We start from the raw sequence: 18729 nt of genomic DNA, 5'->3' as shown, positions 1-18729 counted from the left end.
CCTGTATTTTTTATAGTAAGCTTACAAACTAATGGGAAAAGATCCCCACATTTAGACAGAGGCCTGCTGTCAAGCTAATGCAAAATCAAATGAAGGTGGGAGACCAAGGTTATCTGACATAAGTTCTCACCTCTCTTCCCCACATTAGGTCACTCTCCCTCCCTCCTTCAGATGGCTAAAGTATCTATTTAGGTAGAAGTGTACATTTAATTTCAATGCATCTGCTAGAGTAAAGGCTAGAGTAAAAGCTGCCTTTAAGAATAAATATGGTATCTTGCAACAGGGAAAGGTATTCTTTCAACCTATTAAATATACTACTTCAAATATTTTTCTAAGGGAAGCCACTCACACCTTGATTGATTTGCAGCTTCACACAACTACTCAGCTAACATGCTATGTGCTTCAGGAGAGCAAAGCAATGGGCACAGCATGATCTGAAAAGGTGTCCATTTGTCATGCATGTACATTCATCCTGATGTTAATTTTACTAATCTCTTAAAAAGGCAGAAATATTATCATGATCAAATGTGAAGGGAGTTAGCATTCTCCCAGCAGAGACCTGCTCAACAGCCCTCACCTTGCTTCCTAACCTCTCTCCATTGCTCAAAGATACATATACATATATCAAGCCATGCCATTTTAGAAATCCCTGATGTAGTATTTTTACATCCTGTACTGCTGACATGAAAGCAGACCTCATAGCTTTTCCTCTCCCACCCACAAATTGTCTAACCAGGTCAATTTGACGTCCAACAGAAAATTCATGATAAATGGGGGGGGGGGGATATTTTCATACAATCATTAAGTTGGACGAGATCTAAAGTCCAATCCCCTGCCTTGTAGGAAGACACAGTCAAACGAACACGTGCGCGCATACGCACACATGCCCCACCAGATGGCCATGCAGCTTGTTTAAAAACCTCCAAAGGAGAGTAAGGTGCAGCATTGCTTGAAATCAGTATGCAGTAGCCATTTCCCATATTAACTGATTGTTTTAGTAATAATTTATGTAAACCCCAATGTTCTACTCAGTCAATAGAAAGGAAAGAAAACTGCAAGTCATAGAGACTAGCTGTCAAATAGCTGGGTTTTCTACAATTAAACTATTCATAGAATCACAGAGTTGGAAGAGCCCACAAGGGCCACCCAAGTCCAACCCCATTCTGCCATGCAGAAACTCTCAATCAAAGCATCCCCGACAGATGGCCATCCAGCCTCTGTTAAAATACTCCCAGGAGACTCCACCACTCTCTGAGGGAGTGTGTTCCACTGTCAAACAGCTCTTACTGTCAGGAAGTTCCTCCTAATGCTTAGGTGGAATCTCTTATCCTGTAGCTTGCATCCATTCCTCCATGTCCTATTCTCTGGAGTAGCAGAAAACAAGCTTGCTCCATCCTCGGTATGACATCCCTTCAGATATTATTCTGCTGTGCTTAAGAGGCTAATCTTGTCTTCTATCCTGTGAATTAACTGTTAAACCAAAGGTTTTCTGGCAGAAAATCTTAGACGGGTTATAAACCGCCGCTTTGTGGCGATCTACCGCCGCCGCTGTTTGCTCTGTAAGGGAGCCGCTGCAGCCAAACCGCATGGCTCCGTTACGGAGCAAAAAAGAAGATCCAAAATGGAGCTTCTTTCTGCAGCGCCTCTATGACGTCGCGAGGCACCAGGGGCGGACTTGCGACGTCATAGACGTCGCGACACGTGTGGACGCACAGCGTCCGATACATAAATATGGCAGCCGCCGTGTGGAACGGCCGCCACCATATTGTACGTATAGAATACGTACTAGGGTTAGGGGGTGCGGAAGCACCGCCCCTTCCTAACCCTGGTACGTATTCATTACGTACTAAATGGCGGTCTGTAACCCGCCTTATTTTGCTTTTTTAATCTCTCTTCAAAGATCTAGTAGCCTTCCTAGGAAATCTATGCTAGTGACCCGCAATTCATACCGACTGTTTCTGTGATTAGCCTCCAAGCTATGCTTTCTACAGTCTAAATCCATTGCTGCTTACCCTTAGTAAAAAGAACAACTGTTCCTCTGTACAACATCCTTCTACTTAACTGTTACTGTGTATTTCTCTCTTCTTTTCAGTAAGTAAAGTATATTTAATTTCTTGAACAATTGCAAACAGATACAGTATATCTAATAATCTTAATTGCTTTCTTCTAGATCTTCTCCAATCCATCCCTCCCGATTCACAGTCTTGCCATTTGCATCCCTCAGTCTTTTGCAGACGGCAAGCCGGGAGGGACATAATGGCACATGTGCATCAGGCATGCGCACAGGAGCACGCCCCCATTGTAATCAATGGGGCTCCAATATTGCCGATTTTCTTGATTCACAGGTGGGTCTGGAACCTGCGAATCGGAAGGGATGACTGTACTTTCTAACCAGGGGCAGCTACAGAGAAATAATTGCTCCTGCATTAGGTAATATATTTCTGCTAAGTACTCCAAGTAACCTTCCTCCCCCCCTTACAACAACATGCTGTGATATTATGTTTAATCTATATTCTATATTATGTCACATTCTCATTTAATTTGAGACATTATAGTCACTGTGAAAGAGACAATGGAGATTATCAGATGGGAGGGGGAAGCCGGGAATAGTCGCACAATCACACTGAAGATTTTCAGATACATTGCATGTATCCAAACCAGGTATTGGGCTACAACCTCCAGTCCTAGAGGGGCTCACGCTCCCCTCGAAGGACTGTGTTCGCAGTCTGGGGGTGCTTCTTGACCCGTCGCTTCAGATGAGGAATCAGGTGAATGTGACGGTCAAGAGTGCCTGTCATCAGCTTCGGCTGATATGCCAGCTGCGACCTCGAAACCGTAGTACACGCGCTGGTAAGCTCAAGACTTGAATTTTGCAACGCGCTCTACATGGGGCTACCCTTGTGCCTAGTCCGGAAACTCCAATTATTACAGAATATGGCAGCCAGGTTGGTCACAGGAACAGTAAGGAGTGACCATATAACACCAATACTGAAGTCACTCCACTGGCTGTCTATCAGTTTCCAGGCACAGTACAAGGTGTTGGTTATCACCTTTAAAGCCCTACATGGCTTGGGCCCAACCTATCTAAGGGATCGCCTCCTTCCATATAATCTGCCCTGTACATTCAGGTCATCTGGGAGGAATTTACTACAGCTCTTAAAGACCAGATTGGAGGTGACCTTTTCTGCAGCCGCTCCCAACTTATGGAATGGCCTGCCAGACGAGATCTGTCGAATTACCAATCTATTGAGCTTCAAAAAAGCCATTAAGATGGATCTCTTCCAGCATTCCTTCCCGGAATAAAATACTCGGCCACAAATAAGACTTTCCTATTTATCGAACTCTGCCCATGGTTATTGTTTGGATTTTAAAAGGTTAGTTTTAATTTTATACTGTTTAATCTTGTTTTAAGGGGGGGTACTATGTATATATGGATATATTTTAGTTTGTTGTACGCCGCTTTGATTGCTTGGCAAAAAGCGGGATAAAAATTAAAATTTTATTTTTTTATTTATTATTTATTATCCAGGAATTAACCCATGAAGATCTAGGAATGCTCCAGCAACAAATCATTCATGGGGAAGTCCCAGAAATGGTTTGTTGCTGGAGCATTTCTGGACCTGGGTTAAGTCCTAAATAAATAAGTATGACATCGTCTGAAAATCTTGAGCGCAATCGCATGACTTTGCTGGGAGTATGTCCTTTCTTCCCTGATTTCCCCCATCTGATAATCTCCAGTGACCAAAGGTCATTTAGTCATACCTGTCTCAAAGCTTTGACCCCAAACTGTAATCCACAGTAAATATATTTTATCAAACAACAGCTCCACAGATTACTCATTTTACCAGGAGCACTGTGGTCTCACGTTGGATGCATAATAATAAAAAATAATAAAAATGTATTTATATCCCACCTCTCCCTACAGATTAAGATGGGTTACAGAAATACAATTAATACAATAAAATACATAGTAAAAGCAAATATGAAAAAAGGCTAATCTCTCCCACCAAAGGAAAAATAGTAACTAATAATAATACAATTTAAAATAGTTAAAATGGCGAGTTGACGAGAAACAATTTAGGGTAGGGAGGACAATTGGTGTCAAAATAAGGGAGGTCAGTCTGGGAAGAGATCTGTCTTGACAGCCTTTCTGAAGTCGTCTAGAGTAGTAATGTGACAGATCTCCTATGGCAGGTCATTCTGCGCTTTAGGAGCAGCAGATGAAAAGGCCCTCTTGGAAGCCACAGCCATCCTGGTCTTCACTGGCTGCAGTAGACAAAACCAGATATGTAGTCCCTGGGCACTAAGTATATAATACTCCCTTACAAGGGGTTTAAACAATGCCCTCATTAAATCAAAGCAAGAGTAAGATCTCTGCCACATTCCTTACTGATCAATATCGATTTTCTCATAAACATCAGACTAAGCCTCTTTGAACCTTGAAGAAAACACAATATAGGTTCAAGATTATTTTTCTACTATGCTTATTATTATTATTATTATTATTATTATTATTATTATTATTTCAAAAGGTCACATTTGAGAGGAGAAGGACAGTTCTGGCAATATGGACACAAAGCAGAAATTGGCAATGTTCTTAGATAACAAGTAGGGAAAGCAGGGACAATTCTGTTCGTAGCATTTTTAGCAAAAGATTGTTGGATATTTTCATTTTGGCAATTAACGTTTGTCTGGGCTACTGTACTAAAACTGAGTTCAACAGCCAAATTGTCATTTGGCAAATAGGTTGGCCAATGAATTGTAAAGACAGAATAGCCTGTGCCAAGACAATGGTATCATAACTTAGATATCTGAAACAAATCCAAACTAAGCTCGGGATATGGGAAAGAGCCAGGAAAAAGGAGATTAACAGGAAAAATTACTCTTATGACCTAATGGACCTGTCTACTGCATGCCTCAGTTTACCAGATTTTGGCCAATTTTCTGGTATCCAAAGCAGATACTAGGAGGCAAGGTCACAAGAATTTTTAAAAACAATAGAGCAAAGCCTAGGTCTAATAAATCTTTTCCTGAAAAGTATGAACAGACTTATTTGTAGCTTACTAGGTAATACCTCTACCCTTCCTTATAATATTTTTCACCAGTTCCCACTTACAGTTTAACACTACAATGATGAGTCAGCCATGCAGGAAACTTTCTTCTGAATATAATCAGAACACATAGGAATTCAATTGCTTCGTATCACCTTATCATCTCTGTACTTTAAATAACAGTCACCTACCTGGTTTGCCTATTTTGACTAATGAAGATGCTGAAGAATATTTAAACAATGGTCATAAACTAAATCTAGCAGGCTTTTAACACTATTTTCTAGATGAGAAGGGTTACAATCTCTGAACATTAACCTTTAGCTCAGACTTGAATGGAAGCCTAAGCCTTGCTTCTGCCACCCCTGTTTCCCAGCTGCCTCCCCATCCCCCCCTCCCTCTAAGCATCTCCAGATACTTCAGGGGCAACAGGGGAACAAAATATCATCTCATTCCCATTCCACTGCCTGATACTTGCCATACTGGTATGGCTGTGTGCTAGGTGCAAATACTAGAAATAGTAGCTTTTCTGATGCTACTAAACCTTATCAGTAGTATCAAGAAAATGCAGTTCCCAGAACACTTTCACCTGGCAGGCAATCAAAGCTAGGCATCAAAGAAGAGGAAATAGAGAAACTGCTCTTCATTTGAATTAAAGCAGCAATAAATGTAAGGGGGCAAGGGGACACAAGGGGAGAATGTTGGACTTTTATGGGAGTGGGGGAGAGGGAAATGTCCCCATTCTGCTCCCAATGACATTAAAAGCATGAGAGGATCTGAAGTATATTATGAATTTAAGTGTATCTGCCTTTAAGTTGCCTGTTGACTTATGGCAAGACCATGAATATCATATGGTTTGCATAGAATTCAGAAAAACAAGGTAACTTTTAGCTTTACAAACAAGAGTGAGGTAGGAGAAAGTTTTCATTCATCAATTTTGGGGACAAAATATTTGAATACAGAGCAGTAGAGAAAGGGAATGCAGCATGGAATAAGAACCCAAAACAAAAGACCTGAAATGGCCGGAAGCCACTTTGAGGCCACTTAAGATGGTCCAAAGCCTCCAGTGAAAGAAGCTGATTTAATCTGCTCCTGCTGGCGACCTGTTTGGGACCGCCGCGGTGGCCTGCTTTGAGAACAGGCCATGTGGTCACCACATTCCCCAGCCAATCAGGGTTTGATTGCAGCTATCAACTGCCTGTCTGTTTTGGGCCAAAGATAAATGAAAAAACAAGGCTTAAAAGAAGTAAAGTAAAATGAAAGCAGAGGAAATGAGGCAAAAACCAGCTAAGAAACATGAGCCTCTAAAGAAAAAAACACAGGGCTTAAGGTCAAGAGGAACTGTATATTATGCCAGGGGAGGGCTGTGATGGAGTGGAAACTGGAGTACCAAAGATACTAAAGGAAGCAGACAAAAAGGTCTCTGGATGCAATAGGTTGAGAAGACATAAAGATGGAGAAAATGGATCCAAATATATATATAAGATAACCAGGCCAAAGCTAAGGGATTGGAACAATTGCACACTTTCAGAATGAGGAAAGTGGAATGGAAAAGGAGATTTGGAAGTTTGGGGACTTGAACAAGGAGTACTAAGCATTTTTAGTTGGGGGTTAAGATACTAGAAAGGATGATGCATCATTTCTGAATGAATGAATGAGTTATATAAAAAGGAAAGTCTTCCAGTTGTATCTTCTACTGTCATTGTGACATTGTTACTGAACTGGCAATTCTAAGTACAGTGGTGCCTCGGGTTACGAAATTAATTCGTTCCGTGGCACCATTCGTAACCCGAAAAGCCTTCGTAAGCCGAATTGCCATAGGCGCTAATGGGGAAAAGCCGCAATTCCGTGCGAAAAAGCCGAAAAAAGCACCAAAAGTTTTTTCGTAACCCGAAAAAACATTCGTAACCCGAAACAATGTTTTCCTATGGGATTTTTTCGTATCCCGAAAATTTCATAACCTGGGTATTTCGTATCCCGAGGTACCACTGTACATAAGGCAACAAGGACTGAGAGCAGACTCAAAATTTCACGTATCAACCAGCCAATTCTTTAGCTACACAGCTGCCTTCAGATCACTTGTTCACTAAGCTTCCTCTGTGACTGATAGATAGGACAGATTGTTATAGAAAAGAATTTGATGAGTTGTACAGACTGCAAGCAAGACTGTATATTATGTGTCATTATAAAATAAGAAGGTTGTAGTCTACTTAAAATGAAAAGAAAGAAATGCAACTGCAATACAGAATATTGATGTAAGTACCACTGACAGTTATGTTGTTATAAAATGGAGCCTGATTTCTGATTTTTAAACATGTGGGACCAATAACTATACTGGACCCAACAAATGAACAGAGTAGGATTGGGGAAAGTGTGACCCATAGGCTAGATGTGTCCCCCAGGGGCTTTGTGTGTCCTCAGACTTCTCCCCAAATTTAAAAAATGAGGTAATTCTTCAGCCCGGAAATAGCATATCCTTCTATATACACTTCAAGCTCTCCCCACACACAAACATACACACACACACAAAGGTGAGTATATGAAATTGGAAGTCACCGCCATTTTCGTTTTCAGCTACAAATTTGTCAAAATGAGCGATGCAGCATAAACTTAATGAGGTCAGTAACCTGAGTGTACAATGTTCACATACTAGTTATATATCTAGACTCTTTTATGTATTGATCTGACCTGGGTGTTGTTTTTTTAGTAAACCTGCATTTTACTATAGTACAGAGATTATCTGAGAGCCACTATGGTGCAGTGGTTTGAATGCTGGGCTAGGCCTCTGAGAGTTGTTGTTATTGTTACTGAGTCAATCTCAATCCATAGTGACCCTGTAGATGAGACATCTCCAAGATTCCCTATCCTCCACTCCTCTGCTTAGTTCCTGCAAATTCATACCTGTGACTTATTTTACAGAGTCCATCCATCTAGCGAGTGGCCTTCCTCTCCACCTTTCCTAGCATTATTGTTTTTTTTCAATGAGGCATTCCTTCTCATGATGTGGCCAAAGTATGACACCTTTAGTTTACTCATCTTGGCTTCCAGAGAGATTTCTGGTTTGATCTATTCTAGGACCCATTTGTTTGACTTCTTGGTTGTCAGTGGTATCCTCAGCACTCTTCTCCAGCACTGCATCACAAAGGAATTTATTTTATTCTTATCTGCTTTCTTAACTATCCAGCTCTCACATCCATAGGGCATACAACAGCTTGTATGCACTTTTGTGCTCAGTTGTATGTCTTTACATTTTAGGATCTTATCTAGTTCGTTCATAGCTGCCCTCCCCATTCTTAGTCTTTTTATGATTTCTTGACTGAAGTCCCTGCTCTAATCAATTTTGATTCTAGGTATGAGAACTCTTTTACTATTTCTATTCCCCCATTGTCTAGGTTGAATTTGTGTAAATTCTCCATGATCATTATCTTTGTTTTCTTTATGTTCAACAATAAGCCTGCCTTTGCACTTTCTCCCTTGATCTTCCTTAGTAGTTACTCTAGATCTGTGATGTTTTCTGCTAGTAGTATTGTATCATCTGCATATTTTAGATTGTTGATATTCCTTCCTCCTATTTTCACTCCTTCTGTGTTCAAGCCTACTTTTCGTATAATATGTTCTGCATACAAGTTGAACAGATAGCGTGATAGGATGCAGTCTTGTCTGACCCCTTTGCCAACTGGGAACTATTCTTTTTCTCCATGTTCTGTTCTGACAGCGTCTTCTTGTCCTAAGTATGGATTCCTCATCAGGATTATCAGATGTATTGGTACTCTCATGTCTTTAAGGGCATTCCATAACCTTTCATGATCAATGCAGTCAAAGGCTTTGCTATAGTCAATAAAGCATGTACTGGTTTCCTTTTGGAATTCCTTGGTGTGCTCCATTAGCCCCCATAGGTTTGCAACAGGGTCTCTAGTGCATCTTCCTTTCCCGAACCCCACTTCCTCTTCTGAACCAGGAGTTCAAACCCCTGCACGGCAATGGAAAATCACTGAGTGACCTTGGGTGAGTCACAGTCCCTCAGTGTGACAGGAATATATTGGCAAATCCCCTCTGAACAAACCTTGCCAAGAAAATCCCAGCACAGGTTTGCCTTAGGGTAGTCTTAAACTGGAAATTACCTGAAAGCACACAGCAGTAGAAATTATCTGTACTACACAGATTATCTATATTATATAGAGATTATCTGTTCTGCCTTTACTATACTGCCCTGTCAAAAAGACACATATACAAATGGGGGATTGCCATAAACCAAAGATGACTTGCAGGAAAATAACAACAAAGATTATAGTATAACTGCATGCTGAGCATACTGACCACATTTCTACATAACAATAAGCTAATGTTCATGGTTTATTCTTACTAACTGTGAGCAACCAGCATACTGGTGTATATTTGTCCCTCAAATACCCCCCTCCCTGTGGCATGTTAATACAAACAGAAATGTTTAGTAGCTATAGTTCAAAATATTTTTAAATTAATAATTTAAGACATAGATATAGGGAAACAGGTAATTACCTCAAAACATTGTATACTCTTGATGTGATCCAGTGACTATAACAAATACATCTCACATTTATGAATTAATTAAAATATTTCTCTACTATCTTCATCAAAATGTGTATATGGCTACCTTACAGTATGGAAACTATAGGATTCACTATAAAAATAATATATACAGTAAATGCCTAATGGCATATGTGGAGAGACCATTTCCTCAGAGAGTGTTGCCACATATGCCATTAGACATTTTTTTTATCTATGTGGAAAGATGTTTTTATGAACTTGTAGGTTTCCTGTACAATTTACTTTGTGCTATTAGTACCAAATTAACAAAAAAATATCTAAGACAGACAGAAGATGAAAATTCCCAGCATGGTCTTTAATCAAATTTACAATAAGCAGGATTCAAGCCTCAGATTGCATAGGTGTGCATATATATGCATTCCAGCTAGCCAAAATCTCGTATAGGTTTAGTCTCATTTATCCAAAATGCTTGGGACTAGAAGCATTTTGGATTCTGGATTTTTTGTTTGTTTGTTTTCGTTTTTGTTTTATTTTGGAATATTTGCATATACATAATGAAATATTTTGGAGATGGAACCCGAATCTAAAAATGATATTAATTTATGTTTTGTATACACCTTGTCCACATAGCCTGAAAATAATTTTATACGTAATAAGTTTTGTGTACACTAAACCATCAGAAAGCAAAAATGTCACTATCTCAGCTACCCTTGTGGACAATTATGAATTTGGGGGTATTTTGGAATTCGGAATTCTGGATAAGGGGCAGTCAGCCTGTTTTAGTCTAGCATTCTCTCAACTTTAACTTTGTCTCTATCAGCTTCCTTCGCCCTTCACCACAAAAATAGCATACTGACCCTCTGGGCCACTTCATAATGCAAACATCCTTTGATTCTTTTTCCACAGTTCTTGCATATTTGGTACTCTCCAGCTATGATGTAAGAATTAGATTTGTGGCTTCACAGGACATTAATGGAATGTGATACATTTTTCAGAGCTCTCTGATTCTTTAAATAAAATATTGAATGTAATTAATGAGAGATTGAGAACACAGATAATTCAACCACTCCAGCAAGGTGTTTTTTCAATACTTATTTTATTTATTCAGTAGTTAGGCCTAGTTATTGAATAAATAAAATAAGGAATAGTGAAAACAATTAGAAAAATAGAGTTAGGAACAAAAGAAAGACAGGCAAGTATAGCTGACATTTTGGCAAAGAAGCACAGCCCACTTGTTTGTATTAGAAGGGTTCCTGAGTAATTTACTATGTTCTTGTCTCTCATGTCTAATAGATGCCATCCTTCCTCTAACTCGTAGCATTTATTCAGTACTTTGCATAATCTAAAATGTTTCTAATACAGTAATAATTCATTTTTAAAGACCACCCGAAGGGAATATTTCTGCGGTAGGAAGTTCTATTAATTTTCTAGTACTTTACAGCCTAGGGATTCTAAATCAAAGCACTAGAAGGAAACTAAAGATGGTTTAACCAAAGTTACTATGCCAATCAACTCCTTTTCTCCCTATAAACAGGTTGTGTGAACCATGGCTCTACTTAGTGAGACAGATTCACTTATGATTCCCCCAACTGCCTGCAAAGTGGCATTAAAGCACAACCCTATGTACTCACATTCTAACATAATGTATTGGTGCAAAATATATATCATTTCATTTATTTATTAAGTGTACAAGACTTGCTCAAAGTGGTTTACAGTATGAAAACAACCATCTGTTTTGCAGTCAACTCTGCTATTTAGCTAAAGCAGCTCTATTTCCAACAAACTATGCTCTGTCCCAGTTAAACTCCTCCCAATCTACCTCATCCTACAAGGTTATAAGTCAACCAAATATCTGTGCTGAGATTCATTGGCACTAAAATGGATTCATATGTTCCTATGGTGGTGTTAACTGAACATTCTTATCCTGGTGCAACAATTCTAATACTGATAAAATACCACGAGAATTGGATGCAGAAGCAAAAGATTCGCATTTACTATTACAATTGGCCTGGGTGGGGAGCTTAGATGAGGTGACTTTACTAGACACACATCAAAGAGATGAAAACTACAACAAAATGGATGTGTTGTGTCTTTTGCAAATCTTACCTGTCTCTCAGGACCAGTAGGCTCAGATTCCCGTCTTCGCTGTCGGATGGCTGGTGCTGAATATAAGGGGGACTGTGCAGGACTTCCTGGTTGCTGTTCATGTTTGCTGTCAGAAACTGACTGACAGTGCCCTTCATGTCTATGGGAACTATCCTCCTCAGCCACAGTCTGCATACCCCGTGTTCTCCCATCATGTATTTTTGGCCTGACTGCCGCTTCTGCCCCGAATCGCCTTCTCTCCTCACCCTCTTCAATGGGTCTCAGTTCCTCTGGCTCTTCATCTGTTGTCCCGGATGTACTTGGTTCAGCACCAGGATGGAAGTCCTTCAGCTCTGTTTCTTTATCAATTATAACCCACTCTTTGCTGTCAAAGTCCTCCTCCTCAGCCAGGGGCACAGATCGGAAAGCATTGCTGAGGGCTTCATGTTCCACTGAAGCAGATACGTCCATCCTGCCACTCGCCTGCCTGTCCACTTGACCAGTGTCAATGGAGAGCATCTGTGCTGGCTGGGAGGAGCATACAAGCCGAGAAGGAGAACAAGGCAAATCCACTCGTGACCTGGAAATAAAAAGAAAAGCTTAAGGGATCTCAGAACTTAGCTCTGATGAATACTAATGTCTTAATACAGATGGAAGCACACAAGCACACTGTATATACTCATGTATACATCTAGAAATTTAGGTTAAAAAATTGACCCAAAAAAATCTGACTTGATTTATCCATGTGTAAATGTAAGTACTGTACTTTAAATCACACACACACACACACACACACACACACACACACACATATATATATATATATAAACACACATACATATACACACATACACATACAAAACACTCATCCCTCCACATTCACTGGGGTTAGGGGCACAGGATTCCTGTGAATGTGGAAAAACCGCAAATAACAAAAACACTATGTTTTTTACCTGAGAGAACACATCTCTAGGAATCTTTAGGTCCTCCAGTTAAACTCTGTGGTCAGCCACTGACCACAGAATTGCATTGGAGGAGCTACAAATGCCTAGTGGAGTATTCTATGAATCTCTAGGTCCTTCAGTGCAAGTTTTGGTTAAAGTTGATGATAGAGTTGCACTGGAGCACCTAGATATTCCTAAGAGATAACATATTAATAAAATCCGTGAATAATCAAATCCTCATAAGTCAAAGCCGCAACTGTAGAGGGATGTGTGTGTGTGTGTGTGTGTGTGTGTGTGTGTGTGTAGTTCCTAGACTGCTCTGAGCCTGGGATGATTTTAATTACTTGAGTCCAACCAACATCTATTGCCTTTTTGTTAGTAATTTTCACCCCTTGTAAACCATCCCTTGTCGCCAAAAGGAGAAGGCACAATCTTACTTGGAATCACAGTTTATGCAGAACATCTTGCTTTCAGGTTCTGCCATTCTCTCAGAAGCCTCCTGGTGACATAATTAGGATCGAAAACAAACCCCGTGCTCCCACCTGGTCTCATTTTAAATTTGAAATGCATCTTCCCCCCTGCCCCCCATGCTGTAAATTAGGTGGTGAAGTAGTGGAAGCAGCCCATGGCACTTCTAGGGATCTGGGGGACCAACTTGACTCCCAAGCCATGGAGGTTGCTCTCTCCTTTTCTTAAATGTTTTCCAGTCACAGGCATCTAACAATTAGTAGCTGCATATCGTACAAGACTTCAACTGAGCAATTGTTCACCTGATGTAAAACCCTAATTCCAGATCACAGATATGAAAGTGCATGCTAATCATACAGAGTGCTTCTGGCTGATTAAAAAGTAGTCACAACCCACTCTTCAGAGCTGTCATAGCAAAACCCATGGGTTCTAGCTTTGACAGGTCTTGCAGAAATTCAAAGAGTGACTGAACGTAAACACAGTCAGAGCAGACAGAATCTACAAGCCGACTTTTTAGACCTTCAGATGTGCAGATTGTTTCAGTCTACTAATAGCCACTTCTGCCTATCATCACTGCTTCCTTGGGCTTCATTTTATTAGTCTCCCATACCTATCTTTTCAGCTCTATTTCAAGACCTTCTGCTTGCCAACATTTTTATGGTGGAAACACACATGGACTTTGAAAAGATAAAAGTGCTTGAACCAGGAAAATTGTTTCTGGCAAGAGATCTGGCTTTATGATGATATGCAAGTTTTGCCTGATTCCATCACCTCTTCCATACTGAATCTTTCAGACACTCCGGGCTATGATATCTGTTCAGCAGTTATCTACTGCCTTTAGTGAAGAGAATGACAAGGGAGTAGGTCTTCTCAGTACTGTGGCACCACATATGGAATGCTATCTTCTGTAAGTATTCACTAGTACTGAAGTCCTTTGGTAGCAGGTAAAGAGTTTTAATTTATTTTTCTTTTATCTCAGTGAGATTTTTGTGCTTCTTTTAAAAATTGTTGTTGTTATTGTGTGCCTTCAAGTAATTTCCGACTTATGTCGAACCTAAAGTGAACCTAACACATGGTTTTCTTGGCAAGATTGAATCAAAGAGGATTTGCCCTTCCCTTTCTCTGAGGCTTCGAGAGTGTGATTTTTTTCAAGAGTGCCCAGAGGGTTCCCATGGCTGAGTGGAGATTTGAACCTTGATCTCCAGAGTCGTAGTCCAACACTCAACCCACTACACCATGCTGGTTTTCTCTTTTAAAATTACAATTATTTTTGCCAGAATCCTTTACGGCCTGTTATGTTGTGTAACTTTACATATACCTAGCTACACAGCAGAGATACCCCTTTACTGAATTATGAAAGTGTGTAATGGGACATCAGCAAGAGCATGTGATGTGCATTGGTACAAGTGCATATCGGTGCACAATACACACTTCAGTGCAATGCCCATTTGTGTAATGTGCCCCATACATCAGTTTGCATCCTGTACTGAAGTGCCTTGTGCACTGATGCAAACTGAGTATTTATTGCATTATGTACCAATAAGTACTGGGCACTTTGTCAATTCTGCTATGTAATAATATAACAACAGCCCTCTACTAGATACAGACATTACACAACTACACAATTCTAATTTTCTCAAACATAAATCTACTTAGAAAGACATAAGCCCCCAACAGGATTCCGGCAGTTATTTTTGTATTAGTTTAGATCTTTTTATGTTTAAAAAAACCCAACAGGAATAACCTACTGAAAGATACTATATCAATCAAAATAAATACATTATCACAAATAATTTCTTGAACCTCTTGCCTGACATTGAACAGTTTTGCACTGGCAAGCTCTGACATATTTGATGGGCAGGTAAAGGATTTTAAAGTGGAGATGTCCATTCCAATCATAAATAAGGAGTGATTTAATCTACTTCAGCCTGCCACTTTTTAGCCATGTGTGAGTATCTTGCCCAAAAGTGCTGTCACTAGGAAGGTACAGGAAATGCAGAGCACACCAAGTGACACCTCAGAGGAGGAGTGACATCCGATCAGGCCTTCCTCTCACCTTCTCCAGTGCTGTGGCTCAATCAAGTAGGATAGCCAATGCACCAGAGAAGGAGGGGCAGCACATACCTCTTCCGTCCCCTCCTGCCCTAGCCCTAGGTGAGCATCTGGGCAGATGGCAGTCAGGCAGCCAGGAAGGGGGACAGGCAAGCAAGACAACAGTAAGGGAAGGGAGCGGGGACAGGGCAGTCCACCACTGCCCCAAAATCCCCTTCCACGCACAAGGTGAAACCAATGCTAGGGACACCACTGTGTCAAATGACTTCATTGTTTAACATGATTTTCTAAAAGCATGATTTCAGACATCCAAAAAATATTCTGCATGAATCACAAGGGCAATCTTCCCATTCAGTCTACAGAATTGCCGAAAGCCCTCAAGTTTCACTCAGAATCACCTGCAATACATATTTACATGCAAACCATTATTCTTCTAAGAGCAAAATCATTATTTTTCTTAACTCTTCCCCCCCAATTGGCTGAACAAATCTGAACAATCTAATTCAAACTGATGATTCATCAAAGTTACAGACTGAATGAAATCTTACAACAGGTAGGTTTTTTTCTTAAGAAACAAGACTGGGTAAAGTGTGGTCAGTGGACTCCACCAATTAAAAAAAAATATATGGGTGGAAAAAAATCACCTCAAAATTGCACAAAGAGCACAAAATGGCACAGTATTGTTACCACGTGTGGTGCACTCTATCTGGCGCTGTTCCTGAACTTGGTAGAAGCAGAAGTTAGTGCAGAAGGTAGCAGCTAGTGTGCTTAATGACATATTCAGCTATATAAATATTGCACCTCTGGCAAAAGAATTAACTGGCTGCCTATTAGGTACCAAGCCATGTTCAATATTCTGTTGCAGATGCATAAAGTCTAAACAACTTGGGATCAGAATAACTGGCAGACTTCCTTCCCTTATATACAACCAGACAATATCTGAAATCTTCAGATGAGGTGTTCTTGGAAATTTCACAACCAACAGGAAATCACCATTTTGAAAACTGGCCTTCTTAATAGTGGTGCCCTTTGGAATACCTTACCAAGTACAGCATGAGAGGTGGATACTGATGGGTTTCAAATGTCTTCTGAAAACATATTTGTTCACACAAATTTCCCTTGTCATGTTCTCTAACATTCCACTGCTTTATTGATTTCAGGTAAAGTGTTTGTTTATACCGTTTAGCATATGCATTTTAATTGTGATATAGTATACTTTGATAAAGTGATATTAAAGTATTGTAAGTAAATAAATAAGGAATTAATAAGATTTATTCCTCTGGAACACATTATCCTGAAACAGGGTATGTCCAGCCATCTGAAATACTGAAGATATTTCATACTGTAACGTTCTCTTGAAGTTCCAATTTATTGAGGTCATACTTACCAATTACTACCAATAATGTAGTATTTTTAAAGGGATAGATGTAATATGCCACCTTTGTCTCACACACCAATGGCTAATTTAGTGGAACAATCAAAAGTCATCCTTAATTAGCCTGAGCAATTTCACAGACCCAGAATCAGTAATCTACTATTGTATTTTCCTATGATCTCGCTTTATGGTATGCTTTAGGACAGGGTGGGCAATTGTGGGGTGTTATGGGGCTGCATTACCTCTTTTTGGAGACCTTGAGTGGCTGCAGACCCCAAACAAGACACCCACCACAAAAAAATTTTAAAAAATGATATATCCCCCAAATGTCCTCTAGGGACTGTGGTGGTGATTTTCAACGTGTTTTAAGGCAGTGGTTCTCAACCTTCCTAATGCCGCAAATCTTTAAAATAGTTCCTCATGTTGTGGTGACTCCAAACCATGTCTCGGTTCCTAAGACCATTGGAAATATGTGTTTTCCAGTAGTCTTAGGCGACCCCTGTGAAAGGGTCATTCAACCCTCAAAGGGGCCATGACCCACAAGTTGAGAACCACTGTTTTTAGGGACTCCTGGGCAGTTTAGGCCCATGAGAGGCTTTTTTTTAAAACAGGAAGAGACCAATTTTTTAAATGGACCAGGGGACCAAAAATGGTCTGAGCGGGGCTAAAACAAAAACAAAAACACATACTAGAGGGCATTTGGGGGCATTTTGGTGCAAAACGTTTATTTGAAAAACATTTTTTAATTTTTAAAAAATTGATTTTTGGGTGGCCCTGAGGATCACAAAAACAGCTCTGGGGGGCATGCTTTGCCCAGCCATGCTTCAGGAGAGTGCTACTATGCAATAAAATGTTTTATAAATCCAGTACAGTTATATTGTACATTTGATATATCGTTTCTAAAATAGTGAATATGTAATTGCTATGTTCCAAACGGTTTCAGTGGCACTGCCAACTCAGACATCATTTTTGCTGAAAGTTAATTAAAACTACCAGTACTTCAGGCTTAATCAAATCAAATTAAAATAATACAATAAAATAATTAAAATAATATGTAATTCCTCTCCCTTTGGGGTTAAGGAACTGTAGTGATATTACAGGTTCTTTTGATTTCTAAAATCCTCTTTTGTTTTGAATTTATAAACTTTCTGGATCTTTGTAAAATGTTATCAGCACACCTTTAACAAAAATTACTATGGTTAGTGAAGCTTCGAAAGCTTACATGGTGTATTTTGTGTATTTTGGTTGGCCAGGCAAGGTATTGCTATTTTGTGGGTTTTACATTTTGCTGTATGGAGAAAACAGCAACTTCTGAATAGGTTTCGCAGATTAAAAAAAAATACATTGTGCTGCCCTGTTCCATAACTGCCTGAATAAACAAGAATATTCAAAGGATGTTGAATCAGCTTAATTAATTTTCATCACCAACCAGGAGCATATCTTGAGAATTTGAGAAAAAAAATGTTTCTTTTAGGAAAGACATTATCAGCAGATAGGTGCTGAGCACCCGGACCAGCCTTCATTTTAGATGCAGGAGTTTCCAAATGGCTCCTGAAAATGTGCATGTTTGTTTTTCAAAATAAAGTTTTGCATTCTTTTCAGAATTCCTATTTAAAAGGCCAATTCCTTAATTTTGCTTCCTGTCCTAAACACAAGAAATCATAGCAGCTACTCCTGATAACAATAAACAAACCTTCGCTCAAGTTGATCTCCTTTATCTGCAGTGGAGAGGCGTTCTGACTCAGGGCTATTCACACGGCGGTATCTCAGAGAGCGCCCCTGAGTTGTAGGTGAGTCTGGTGCAGCTCGCACTGGGGAGCTGGGGCACACCCCACTTTTCTGATCTTCCTCTGCCAAACATTGTGTCTGAGACAAAGAGAGAGGAAACCAAAAATGAATATCACATATTTGGCTATAAAACATTGTAGTGAACATGGCATAGCTTACCATGGGTTTAATGATAAATAGAATTTAACCTCAAATACACCAAGGAAGACAAGCTGAGCATGGCTATACTGCTTTGTCTAGCTCTATAATCAGAGGGAAAAAAGTGGCAAACAAAAGGGATTCAGACATGGGCCTTTATGATAGAGTCTTCATCTTACTAGCCACATGCAGAAATTGATAATACATTCACACAGTGATGGACCAGGGTTGTGATAATCTGCTGGCAGCATTCACATTCTGCGTGACAAAGAGCTCAATTAAATTAAAGTGCATACTTTAGAGA

The 18729-nt window shown here is 39.8% G+C and overlaps 1 protein-coding gene across 4 annotated transcripts in view; it reads right to left on the bottom strand.

Moving 5' to 3' along the window:
• The window catches only part of TTBK1 (tau tubulin kinase 1), a 157300-nt gene that overhangs the window by 42722 nt on the left and 95849 nt on the right, over positions 1 to 18729 (bottom strand). For all 4 annotated transcript variants that reach the window (XM_042445382.1, XM_042445383.1, XM_042445381.1 and 1 more), the window contains 2 exons: positions 18193 to 18365; positions 11682 to 12240 (listed from right to left, as the gene is read on the bottom strand). In XM_042445382.1, coding sequence (XP_042301316.1) covers positions 11682 to 12240; positions 18193 to 18365 — 732 coding nt within the window. The remainder of the gene's footprint in view (positions 1 to 11681; positions 12241 to 18192; positions 18366 to 18729) is intronic.

The sequence above is a fragment of the Sceloporus undulatus genome, chromosome 1, assembly GCF_019175285.1.
Source record: "Sceloporus undulatus isolate JIND9_A2432 ecotype Alabama chromosome 1, SceUnd_v1.1, whole genome shotgun sequence".
In the NCBI taxonomy this organism is placed as follows: Eukaryota; Metazoa; Chordata; class Lepidosauria; order Squamata; family Phrynosomatidae; genus Sceloporus; species Sceloporus undulatus.
Note: the sequence above shows the minus strand (reverse complement) of the source record. Positions and strands in the feature narration are given on the sequence as shown.